Genomic DNA, 13100 nt, shown 5'->3' on the forward strand with positions numbered 1-13100 from the left:
GTGCTCTCTCTCCCTCTCAAAATAAATAAAACATTTTAAAAAATTTTTAAAAAGGCAGGAAAAGAGAGAATCACTGAAATGAAAAGAGAAAAAAGAAAAGAACAGAACAAGTGCAATGCATAGAAAACAGTTACAAACTTCAGAGCCATGATGGGGTGGGGAGCAGGGTGGAAACAGAGGAAATCACAGGGTTCCAATGCTGTAACAGGCGCCCAAACCACTGCTTTAGAAAAGTAACTTTTCTGATGCCTCCTGATGCTTTCCTCATTTACAATGTGTAACTCTTCAATATTCAGGAATAGCAATTCCTACTTTTAAAATACTTTCTGGGAATGTGTGAGAGTAGAAGTCTGATGCTTCCAAACCAGGAATCCAGGTCATAGGCTATGGCCTTTGGAGCATCTGAGCCCTGAGGCCTATATCTGGTGAAGTTTCATTCTCCCAGGTCATTTCTGACACCTTCTCCTTTCCCTCTGCAGAAGAGGACAGGAGGGTGTGTGTCTGGGATCCCCCTGATATAAGTGTAACTCCGGTTAATAAGATGGATTTTACCTTTTAAAGCTCTTCTCTTTTACCCTACCAGTTCATCTCAAAGAGTGACCTGTGGAACATCTACATCAGTATCACCTAGGATGTCTGTTAAAGAGGGAGGTTGAGGGTGCCTGGGTGGCTCAGTTGGTTAAGCATCTGACTTTGGCTCAAGTCATGACCTCACAGTTCGTGAGTTCACGCCCTTATGTTGGGCTTTGGGTTGACAACTCAGACCCTGGAGCCTGCTTCTGATTCTGTGTCTCCTTCTCTCTCTGCCCCTCCCCTGCTCCCTCTCTCCCTCCCTCTCTCCCTCTCTCTCTCTCCCTCTCAAAAATAAAGCTTAAAAAATAAAAAAAAGAGGGAGATTCATGGGTTCTGCCTAAGAGCTACTGAATCAGACTCTCAGAGAGTGAGCCCAGGAATCTGTACTGCTGGCAAATGTCACAAGTGAGCCTTACATACATTGAAGTCTGCATTTGTGAACCACTGCTTTAATAAATGGCTCCTTTAGAGAGTTGAGGATAAAAATAAGGTCCGGAAGTCACTGTACTTTATGTTTTGGGTCAATTTATTACTAGGAGTATTTGCCCCTAACTACTTGCTGAATGTGTCTGCTAACCAAATATAGTAAATGCTCAAAGAATATTTATTGAAAGATTACTTGAGGAGCATAACATGATACTTTCTTAAGTTCTGTGATTAGCAAAACATTTTTATTTTTCTAACTTAGACGTCATTTTATTCTAAATGAATTTTTTAAAACTTTTATGGTCTTTAATGTAATGTGTGCAGAATAGCTGTCATTTTAAAACTATGAGAGTACAACATGCCAAACTTTATTTAGATGGTAGACTTGCTCTAATGCAGGCCATCAAAAAATCACTTGAGCTTCCATATCAGTTAAATTTGGTCTAGAGAATTCCTGCAAAAGAAAAATAAATGGTTGAAAACATAAGCAGCTTTGGAAAATGTTAATCTAAAGCAAACAAAAACCTTAAAAGAGTTGTAATAAGGATTAAAAAAATGAACAGACATGTCAGCAAACCCTACAAGTTGGGGCACTGTGAGGGCGGCCTACAAAGTTGGGGAACTGGCAGAAGGGTGCAGTGGCTGGGGTGAACCAGAAGAGAAAAAGGATAAGCAGGCTGAGAACACAGAGGCCTGCTCATCAAACCCTCCAAAGAACCGGAAAACCAAAAACCACAAAGAGGATTTTTGGAAGCAAAAAAGCTAAGCCATAAGAAAATAAGAGAAACAGGAGTTTTACTGGGTTCTCCGGGTCCATGGGGCACATGTACACTACATCATACTACAATACCAGTTTTAAAGGCATTGTTAACCTTTAACATTAGTATCCAATCAAAATCATATAATCCCATCAGCATCTGCAAGAAAGGACTTGGCTTGATTTTCAGTTCTTGATTTTTTAGTTCCTTCTCATATTCCCAACGTGGGGAAATGGAGCTTGGGAAAACTTGGGAAACTGAGCTAGAGGCTATTTGTTCTTTGTGCATGAAGAGATAGGGAGTGAATAGAAGCAATAAGCGGTCATTCCTTAGAAACTTTCCCTTTCAGGAGACTGTGCCACTTAGAGGGCAGGCAAGTTGCTCACTCCTACCCTCAATTTGTTAGCAGGGGGTGTGTGTGTGTATGTGTGGTGCATGCATGCTTTGTATGTGTGCAGCTGTGTATGTGCATGAGCGTGTGTGTTAGAGGGACATGGATGGTACTGAACACTTTTCAGTCTATGACTTACCTTGCATCTAGCAGCAGCACATTATACACCCACATGAGTACCATCACTCTGAAAATGGGATAGAGTGTTAGGTTCTCAGCAGAGGAGGGAAAAAACCATAGAAACACACACACACACACACACACACACACACACACACACACACACACACACAGAAATTTTCCACACTTGTGGGTCAGGGCAGCTGGGAGGAAGTCAGTATTCCTGCTCTCTCTATGCTGAACAGCCACATAAGAGACCGAACTCTAACAAGGAAGAAAGGACTGCAGAGAGACTGTCCCTGAAAACTCACTCTGGATGTTGTAGGAAGATAGGGTCTTTTTCAAAGACGTAGCTGAAGCAGTAGACTTAAAAGCTGTCAAAGATGGTACGGCTGCACAAAATAAGAGAAATAAGGAAAGCTGTGAGGTGATTATCAGCCAAGTCCTCTAGAGTTAATCTGTGATAAAAGGTAAGAAAGAAGTTCTGTAAGCAAAAAGCAACAATTACCTGTAAATAACTTTTTTTCCAGCTCTTCCTGAATTTTAAGAAGAATCCTTTCCTGTTCTAAGGCTTCTATGTACTTGGAGTAGCACCAGGTTGGCTAGAGAGACAATTTTCAAAATTAATTTTGGAAATGTTTGCCCCAGGAAATAAACTGAAGGTAGGATGGCTTGTATGAGCCTCTTCATTTAAACCTTGTATTGAAGTATAACAAATTTCAGTAACACATCATTGAATAGGATAATTCAACATTGTGTCTAGAACTATAGGAGTTGTAGCTATTTCTCAGTGCATCAATGCTGCAAAGGCTTTAGAGAGCTTCTGACAGCTATTCATGCACTTACTTATATTTAATTTGATTATGAATTTAGGTGCTCAAGAGAGATCCAAGTTTCTTTTTGGTGGGGGGGATAGTTTTGTATTTGGATTAATTACAATTCTTAAATGTGTCAAATCTGAAACAAATTCACATACAGAGCATACACATTTGCAAAATGGCAGAATAGTATCACTCTATCAATTGCTAGAGTAATTCAACATGTATCTCTTCAATAGCAACAACAATAATAATTTACATTTAGGAAATACCTTTGGTTTCCAAAAGCTTTTAGTTTCTTACAAAACTCTTGAGATATATGATAGGAGATCATCATCATAACCATTCCTTTTTCTCTGCCTTTCTCCTTTTAACAGACAAGGAAACAGGCTCAAAGCAAATTCAGGGATTTTTTTAAAGCTCCCAGGTAATACTGACTTGTAAGTGACATTAAAAATTAGAAGCCTGTTATCTCTAATTCCACATTTCCCCCCTTTATTTTTATATCGTGTTTCTGAACTTTAATGCTAGTCATTTGCTAATAAATGTTCTTCCCAATGGCATTATTACATCACATACACTTTTAGATATTACCTTTTTCAAGATACGGTGTCACAAAATTGACAGTTCCCTTCTCTCAATAATAGCTTTATAGTCTATCAGTTATCTTTGCTGAGTGGCTGAATTTATTTGACATTCCTAAATGCCAAAAAGATGGTTTCTTGAGCTAATATTATCTTCAGATGCAAACACAAGTCATTAAAAATGGACATGACTTATGAAATTTCAGGGAAATAATATTAATGTACAAGTTAAATATAAATATAAACATAAAACCATAAATGTATTCATTGATGGTCACGTACTAGACAATTTTATGACCACTTCAAAGAATTAAGAAATTGAGATTAAGACTTTGACATTTTTTTCTTTTTTTTAACCCAAGAATACATCAACCAAGTGTATTCTATCTTGTTCCCTATCTGCCTTATTTTCTTTTTCAATAAGCTTGTCATTTCAACTGCTGCCACTTGTATGTATAAAAAAAGTATTATCTTTGTCAGCCGAAAATCTATTCTCTGAAGGCTCAAGACAATTCCCTTCTACTCTCTCCTAGAATAATTTTACTGTAAAATAACTGAGTTAGTGCATTCTGCTATTCAATGTTTTAAAAAAGAAGTGCTCTCTGTGGCACCTGCCCTGCTTTACCTGCCGACCATACGCTTGCAGGCCTACAACTGGGTCAGGAGGTAAAAGAGCTGTTTTGATAGCAGATCCTGAAGAACTTGCATAATGTTTGCTTCCATCCTGTAATTATATTAAATTAAGTTATTCAAAAAAAAGAGGGAAAACTATTAGTATAAACTTATAGCTAAGGAGTCATAACATCAGATGAAAAATACTTTGGGATGAGTACCACCCCTGAGGTCTCAGCAAGTCAATGTCACTAATGTGACACCATTTATGAACTCTTTAATTTTCTTTCCTGCTATCTAAAAATATTTTAAAATGAGTGATAAATTATGAAGTAGAATGTAAAAATTAATGCCAAATTCTAGCATCTAGGAAAAATCATTGTAAACCTTTTCATAAATGTCCATCCATGCTTCTCATTAGGGAAAGACATAGATAGAACCTATAATTTTAGTATTTATATTTTATTACAAAAATTTCATGAAAATGGAATCACACGTTACATGCTCTTTTGAAATCTGCTTTTTCATGCAGAATGTTGTGAAAATGTTTCTAGTGGAAATGTAAAGTTGGTGGGGGGTCTTTGTGACATTCACCAGTATGCCTACAGTTCAATATGCAGTACAGCTGAATATGTGGCTAATGAAATGTATAAAATGCCTCATCATTTTCAATTAATGAACTGTCCTATGCACTCAAATCCTGAGTGATAAAAAAATAAACTATGTAATCGCTTCAACAGATAAATAATAGTCTAGTAAAGTTATGTATACAAATAATGTAATCAATGCCTACTGGAAACTTAAGCTATTAAATTTTTTTATGATTATAAATGATGCTTTGTACATATTTCAGTTGATGACAGTACTCTCCAAGAAATCCAGTCATGAATCAGGGGAAAACTAAAACATAGGTATCCAAAATTAATTAAATATTCCTATATAAACATTTGTATACATTAAATAATACTCTAAATCATAAATGCAGAAACTCAGTCCAGAAATAAACCAGAAATATAAAAAGGAATTGCAAAATGAGCTTACTGAACTTAAAAAAGAAGACTGAAGAAAAAGACAAAAATCTCTCAAAAATGAAACTATAAGGTACCCAGGGGAGAAAAAAATTGATGGAATAGATAGGTAAGGGATTTATACACATATTATTTATATACACTTTCTTTCTAACCCATATGCATGCATACACATGGTATATAATATGTATATATATCATATATGTGTATAAAAAGGTTTAAATATACCTGTATACACACATATATAACATTTATATAAATCTGCCCCCCAAAAAACTTAGCAAAGACATAAGCCTACAGACTCAAGAATCTGAGCAATCCTCAAATAGCATAAATCCAAAGAAATCCACACAAGACACATCATAATCAAATTCTGAAAACCAAAGACAAAGAAAAAAATCTTGAAAGCAGTAAGTAAAAAACAATACCTTACCTATAGGGAAAGGACAGAATAAAATTATAAATCTTGGAAAATCAGAAAGGAAGAAAAATGGAAACCACAAAAGTATGGGTTAGCATAATAGCATTTTCCTCCCTCTTTGAATTTCGTAATTCATGTTTGATGGTTGAAGTAAAAATTATAAAATGTCAGAGTTTCCATTTTCTGTTTTATTCTTATGATGGCTTTATATGGATATCATCTGCCATTTTCTGCTCACTTTGAAATGTTTTATATTTTCTCCAACCACCAGCAACAGGGATGTGGTCTGATGTGGTTCTCAGTATATGTTGGGGAAATATTTAAAATAACTATAAACAAGTGAGAGAAAAAGACTTAAAGTGGGGAGGGGGGTTGTCTAGACGTGACTCAAAGTGGTAAAATGTTAACACCAATAGACTGGGAAAAGTCATTCATCTAAAAAATACTACCTACAGCAACCACTAAAATATCTAAACAAAGATATGCCAAAATAAAATTCTAAGAAATATACAAGTAATCCACAGGAATGCAAGACAAAGGAAACAGAAAAAAATGAAAAATGGAGGGAATAATCAAAACAAGAAGTGGGGTGCCTGGGTGGCTCAGTCAGTTAAGCATCCAACTATAGCTCAGGTCATGATCTCACAGTTCATAAGTTTGAGCCCTGCGTCAGGCACAAAGCCTGGAGCCTGCTTTGGATTCTGTGTCTCCCTCTCTCTCAGCCCCTCCCCCGTTCATGCTCTGTTTCTCTCTCTCAAAAAAAAAATTAAAATTTTTAAATAAGCAAACAAGAAATAAAATGGCAGGCATATCAAAAATTGCATTAAAGATAAAGAGAGTAAACACACCAAATGAAAGACAGACATTGACAGAATAGATTTAAAAAACATCACCATGAGCCAACTGTATGCTGTTTATAGGAAACTTAATCGAAATACAATGATATAGAAAGTAAAGGAATGGAAAAAGATATACCATATAAACATCAAAACCGAGCAAGCTGGTTTGCAGCTTTGGAGAAGTTTGGCAGTTTTTTGAGAATCACCACAGTCCTCTACATTGTTTATGACATCATATATATGTGTGTGTGTGTGTGTGTGTGCACGTGCGTATAAAACACTATCTTTAAAAAGAGCTGGAAGAATATACCCCAAGTTTAATGGTTGCTCTTGGGGGTGGGGAGGGTAATGGAACTTAGAGCTGGGGTTAGGAGAGTTTGCTCTTTTTACAGTATTTACTCTTTCTACAATATTTTAAGGAGGGAAAAAAACAAATGAGGCAAAATGATAACAGTGTCTGTTTTGACCTGTGTATATATAAGCGTTCATCATATTACTTTTGTATCTTTCGATACTGTTTAAATTCCTTTTAAAAAATAGAATAGGTGCCAGCTTGTAAGTAAATAAAATACATTAGCCATGAGCAGTTACCCTTTTTTAATTCAAAGAAAGTAGATACATATAAAGAGAAAGACAGAGGAATGGGTGAATAAATGGACACACTGACAGACAAATAGGCAGACTGGGCTATTTATGATTCATATTTATAAATTTCACAGTCAATATACAGTCTGTAATTGTAATACTGAAAATGCTTCCCCACAAGTACATAACATTGTTTTCATTCATTCATTTTTGTTTTCATTCCTGATTTACTCAGTAATGACTGAGCCTGTGCTGGACACTGGTTTAAGTGCTATGATACTCAGACACACGGGACAAATACTATCCTTGGGAATCTCAGTCCAGTGAGGATGACGGATGCAAAAACTTATTCATGAGACAATATAAAGCATCCTCCAAGAGAAGTAGGAATGTTACTACTGTGGATGTTAACTGCTTGTGTTTCCTAGGTCAAGAAAGCTTCACATGGAAGAGGTGACATTTGAGATGTATTCTGAGAAATTCAAAATGAAGTCTGAAGGTGGCTCAGTTGGTTAAGCCTCCAACTTCGGCTCAGGTCAGATCTGACGTTCATGGGTTTGAGCCCCGTGTCAGGCTCTGTGCTGAGAGCTAGCTCAGAACCTGGAGCCTGCTTCAGATTCTGTGTCTCCTTCTCTCTCTGTCCCTCCCCCTCTCATGCCCTATCTCTCTCTGTATCAAAAATAAATAAAACATTAAAAAATAATAATAAGTTTTAAAAAATGAAGTCTGAAACCTGTGACTAAAGGCTTAAAAGCCACTAAAATCTGTATTCTGTAATGTCTCTGTATTTTCCCCAGCCCAAATTCTTCTATAAATTCATACACATCACATACCTTTTGAAAGTCTGATTCAACTCAAAATGAGTCATCTTACCTTTGCAAATTTCTCGTCTTCTGTGACTGCCAATTTTTTTTTCTGCTTATTATATTCTTGTCTTCTCTCTAAAACACTCATAATTTTTTCATCAGTTAAGTTCTTCCTAAACTCACAAAACTGAGGCCAAAATTTAAATAGAACCCCAAAAATTGTCATCTGTATAAAAAACAAAGTATGTCTCAGATTACAATTTAACACAAATGTACCAATTTAAACTCTAATTCACCATAATAATGGATTAACTATTCTATCTTTAATATACAGCATGTTTCCTCCTCCAACTTAGTGTCTCCAGACATCTTGGCATAGTTTAGCTCAGCACATGCTTATCATCAATGTTTTTTACTACCAATGAGAAGTCTTTCTTTAAAAAAAAAACCATATACTTAAAAGTTACTTTATTCTTTATGTTTCCCTAACCAATTGATTGTATTAATAAAGAATCCATTAGGTCTTTTTAAATAAGAAATTTATGTTTTCCTTTAAAACATACACGAGCTGGTCTGCCACACACTCTGCTATTTTATGCAAGTATTCCAAATATTCAGTCCATCAAGAGCAACGCCTCTGTGCCCCCTTTTTCTTTCTTTTAGAGAAAGGAAATACCTCTGGAAAAGCTCTTAAACAAAGCTGCAGATCTAAAAATAAACCTTGAGTAACTTTTAAGTGATATAATCTCTTTTATGTGAGAGCAAGAAAAGTAACATTTAAAAAGCAGGGTGGTATCCTGGACAAAGGCTTTCTAGGAGGACACTCCACATTAAGTGATTAATTGTGATATTTATAGAGATAAGAATTGTTGCTCAAATTCCCATGCCAAGTATTTCCATTAGTTCCAGAGGCATACATTACTTCCAAGAAGGTAGGACTTGCCACATCAGATCAAGTCCAACATCTTGTTACTAGGAATGGCCTTCGCCTAATGCCCTAGAGAAAACTGAATGATCCCATTAGGCTCCAAGCCAACTCTTCAGAGGAAAAGAGGAATTTTTAAAAAGTAAGTGCTGCAGTGATCAATAGAGTCCTCAACTGGTTGGTATATTTCATTACTCCTCTTTTCTGTACATGAATATTATTAGTAATTCTAAATTTTTTATTCCTTTTAAAATACAATTTTATCATTGAATTCTGTAGCCTCTTGCATTATGATCACAAAGCTAGAGATATTTTTCTTTGATGAAATGTAGGCTTTAAAACGAATTTCATTTACATTTACCTGTTATATCTTTAAGTAATCACCTGTTCCAATGTCAAGGGGTCATGGTAATTTCTATATGAACTTCTTCAACAAATACTCCTCTTCCTTCTCTGTTTACCAACTATTGACCCTACTTCTCAGTTATTTATCCAAAACCTGAGTCATTTCTAACTCTCAAATACATTTCTTTCCCTCTAGAAAATCTTCCAGTAAAAGTCATTCAATTAAGAACATAATTTTTCAATGGCAGACATAAAACCACTCTACTCCTAAAAGCTGCAATTAAGATTTTAGGTTAATAATATATGTGTTAGTCATAAAAATTACCCTGTACCACAAGAACCGTAATAAATACAGAGCTACTTTGCTCTTTGGCAGGAGATGGGCAATGGCTTCAGTATGAGTTAAAAGGGCCAGTGAAAATTTGGTTGAGTGAAGGAAGCTGTAAAGTTATTAGGGGTGCCGGTGGGGGATAGGCAAAGGTTACACTGATAACAATATTAGAACAGGTAATAGGCTTTTTTATCTACTCTGCAGCCCTTTCACTTAACTTTGCTCTCACTTCCAATTTGATTTTACTCCTTTCTGTCACAATAGTTCACTTCTCATGTCAATTATCATCCACGAGTTCAAATATGTTATTGAGTGCCTATTTTGTGCTAGGCATTTGGGTCACAAGGGTAAATAAGAAACACTCCCTGCCCACAAACACCTTACAATCAAGTGGGAAAGTAAGCATAAAAATAGTCATTTTCAGTTTTGTGTGATAAACAGAAACATATACAGGATGTTATAGAAGCAGAAGGGAGAGAAGATGATAACACAAAAAAGTTAGGAAGGAAGACAGTAAGGCTCCTTTGTAGAATTACAGATATTTTAGTAAGACTGGTGGATGAGGGCAGGGAGTGGTAAGACACATGCCACCAGACCTCTGGTTTGCACACCCGAAGAGAAGGTGATGCTATTCCCTGAGCTTCCTTAGGAAACACAGGAGGAATAATCAGTTTGGTGGGGTGAGGACTCTCTAGAAAGATTCTCTTATATTCTGGTGCTCCAGAGTCTATATTGAATGTATGTCTAGGACTCATTTAAGGAAATCAAGTAGAATGCATAAACTAGAGGACTCCAGTACACTTTGCTGGCTTCAATCCCCAGACATGAAGACCATATATTTTATGGTCTTCGTTCTGGAGACAGTGGGGAGTAACTGAAATTGAAAGCAGAGAGGTGACATGATCTGATATACATTTTGAAAAAGATGGCTCTGTCTGCAGTAGGTTAAATGGTTTTGAAAGGGCCCAGAGCCAGTGAGTTTTGGTAATCAATGAAATACTGCAGATGCAAACTGAGATAACAGCATGGAGTCATAGAAAAGTAGACAGGATGACAGATAACAAAGGGACCAATGGATAAATTTTAGGGACTGAAGACACGGAAGTAAGGGAATGAAGGAGAGGGAAGACAAAGATGGCAACCAGACCTCTGGTGTGCACACCTGGGTAAAAGGTGACGCTATTCCCTGAGCTTCCGGAGGAAACACAGGAGGAAGAGTCAGTTTGGGGGAGTGAGGACTAGATAGAAAAATTCTCTTATTTTCTGATGCCCCAGATTCCATATTTAAATTATGTCTAGGACTCCACTTAGGAAATCAAGTAGAATGCATAAACTAGAGGACTCCAATACGGTTCACTGGCTTCAATCCCTAGACAGTATGGCAAATATAAGCAGTTCCAGACATGCACTTGCAAACTCAAGGTCTTTGATGTAGATGGACAAGTCCTGGCCTGGTTATCCAGAGACCAGGCTAAGTGATCTCTAAGATCTTTTCACAAACAGATACTGCAATTCTGGCACCATGTTTTCTCTATTTCTCTTTAGCACTTCCTCAATCATTCCTCTATATTTTCACCTTTTTTAATGCATAATTTGGATTATGAGTCCATTTTCAGTTCCTCAGAGGGCTTAGAATACAGCTGGCTCACAAACGAATGTTAAGGAATAATGGCCTTTTTTCCACGCTCAAGGGCAATCACATCCTAAAACTCTGTTTCATATCACTTAAATCATGACATGGCCTTTCCTATTACCCCTATTATAATTTATTTTTCTTAATCATTTTTCAAGAACAACATCACTAAAAGGCTTTTAAAAATGCAAATAAATTATGTTCACCAAATCACTGTTTTCTATTATTTATCTTAAAAAGAAGTAACTTGAGCAGGTTAACAGGCATGATTTTCTTTTCATGAGCTTGTGTACTTTATGTTGGTTGGGTACTTAAATCTCCTCTCACTTATTTTATGAGCTATGTGAATATTCCAATCTTTAAAAATACACAAATCTTAGGACACACATATTTTACACATATTTGTGGTAGCAGATTTTCTAAAGGAAACATGAATGGTGGGAAAGGAAGGAGGAATTGGCTGGAGTTTTATAAGTTAAAAACAAAAATGATAATCATAGAAAGTCAAGGATAGTATTTAAATAATTGCATTTGCTGTATATTACCAACAAAATAGTAAGTTACTAGTTTCTTATGTTCTGTGGAATATGAAAATACTTTTTAATTAAATAGATTTAATCCCAGTATTAGGAAGGTTGTAACCTTGTCAAATATGAATAATGCAAAATCTTTAAGAGAATATCTAGATTGTTAATGTATTTTAAAACACACTTAGCTGCATGCCCTGATCTCTTACCTGAGCCTCTCTAAATACATATGGCCCTAACTCCTTCCTGTGTTCAATAATCTTCTGGGCTTGTTCTATTGGAATGTCAATTTGTAAAGCTGGTGGAATACTAGAATTAATAAAGCAGTTGATAATAGTCATGATCTTCTTGTGAATGATGGACTCATTACAATGAGAATGGCACAAGTCCTGAACAAGGAGGAAAGACAGAACAATATAGGATTAATGCATTCCTAGAACACTTTATAAAATTGTGGCAATACATCTTTCAGTAACATTTTAGCTTCAGATCAAGAGGACATGAGGACATGTGAAAGCTACCTTTCTATAAAACGACATCTTCTATTTCTCTTGGGTTTGAAGAACCTAAGACATTGATGCATATACCTTACATAAATACAGGTTTCATTCACTCTTGAGTGCTTCTACTCCTACGTAAAGCAACAGCTCCAAGGTCTACTTTGACTCATTTATCAAATTTATATTGGATGCCTGCTATACATGCCAGCTGAGCCCCAAGATAGTACCTGCCATTTAAAGACTAAATCTTACTGGAGGAGAAGCAAGAGAACACATTACTTCAATATGAGATAGCTAATAAGTACCACAGTAGAGGTATACACAGGATCCTAGGAGAACACTGAAAACAGGTACATAACTCAATTTGCAGGTGACAGTAAATGCTTTCCCAACCAGAACTGCTTCTATATCAAGGTGACTTAGGCTCAAAAATACAATATAATTGCAAATGACATATTGGATTAAGGGTTAGTATCCAAAGTCTATAAAGAACTTATCAAACTCAACACCAAAACAATAAATGATTCAGTGAAAAAATGGGCAAAAGCCACAAGCAGACATTTTTCCAAAGAAGACTTCCCTTCAGATGCTAGCAGACACATGAAAAGATGCTCAAAACCGCTCATCATCAGGGAACTACAAATCAAAACCACAATGAGATGTCACCTCACACCAGTCAGAATGGCTAAAATTAGCAACCTAGGAAACAACAGAAGTTGGCAAGGATATGGAGAAAGGGGAACCCTTTTGCAGTGCTGGTGGGAATGCAAACTGGTGCAGCTACTCTGGAAACAGTATGGAGGTTCCTCAAAAAATTAATAATAGAGCTACCCTATGACCCAGCAATGGCATTACTAGGTATTTATCCAAAGGACACA

General features: G+C 36.2%; 1 protein-coding gene across 6 annotated transcripts in view; it reads right to left on the minus strand.

Annotated features, from left to right (window-relative positions):
- Positions 1-1331: 1331 nt before the first annotated feature.
- RGS22 (regulator of G protein signaling 22) overlaps positions 1332-13100 on the minus strand; it is a 123805-nt gene continuing 112036 nt past the window's right edge. For 4 of the 6 annotated variants that reach the window (XM_029923946.1, XM_029923948.1, XM_029923944.1 and 1 more), the window contains 6 exons: positions 11932-12111; positions 8029-8187; positions 4296-4394; positions 2777-2870; positions 2580-2660; positions 1332-1453 (listed from right to left, as the gene is read on the minus strand). In XM_029923946.1, coding sequence (XP_029779806.1) covers positions 1443-1453; positions 2580-2660; positions 2777-2870; positions 4296-4394; positions 8029-8187; positions 11932-12111 — 624 coding nt within the window. In that variant the 3' untranslated portion in view covers positions 1332-1442. Of the gene's footprint in view, positions 1454-2287; positions 2336-2579; positions 2661-2776; positions 2871-4295; positions 4411-8028; positions 8188-11931; positions 12112-13100 lie in introns of those variants that run through there. The other 2 variants (XM_029923945.1, XM_029923949.1) reach the window with 2 other exon arrangements.

Source organism: Suricata suricatta, chromosome 15 (genome assembly GCF_006229205.1).
Source record: "Suricata suricatta isolate VVHF042 chromosome 15, meerkat_22Aug2017_6uvM2_HiC, whole genome shotgun sequence".
Taxonomy (NCBI): domain Eukaryota; kingdom Metazoa; phylum Chordata; class Mammalia; order Carnivora; family Herpestidae; genus Suricata; species Suricata suricatta.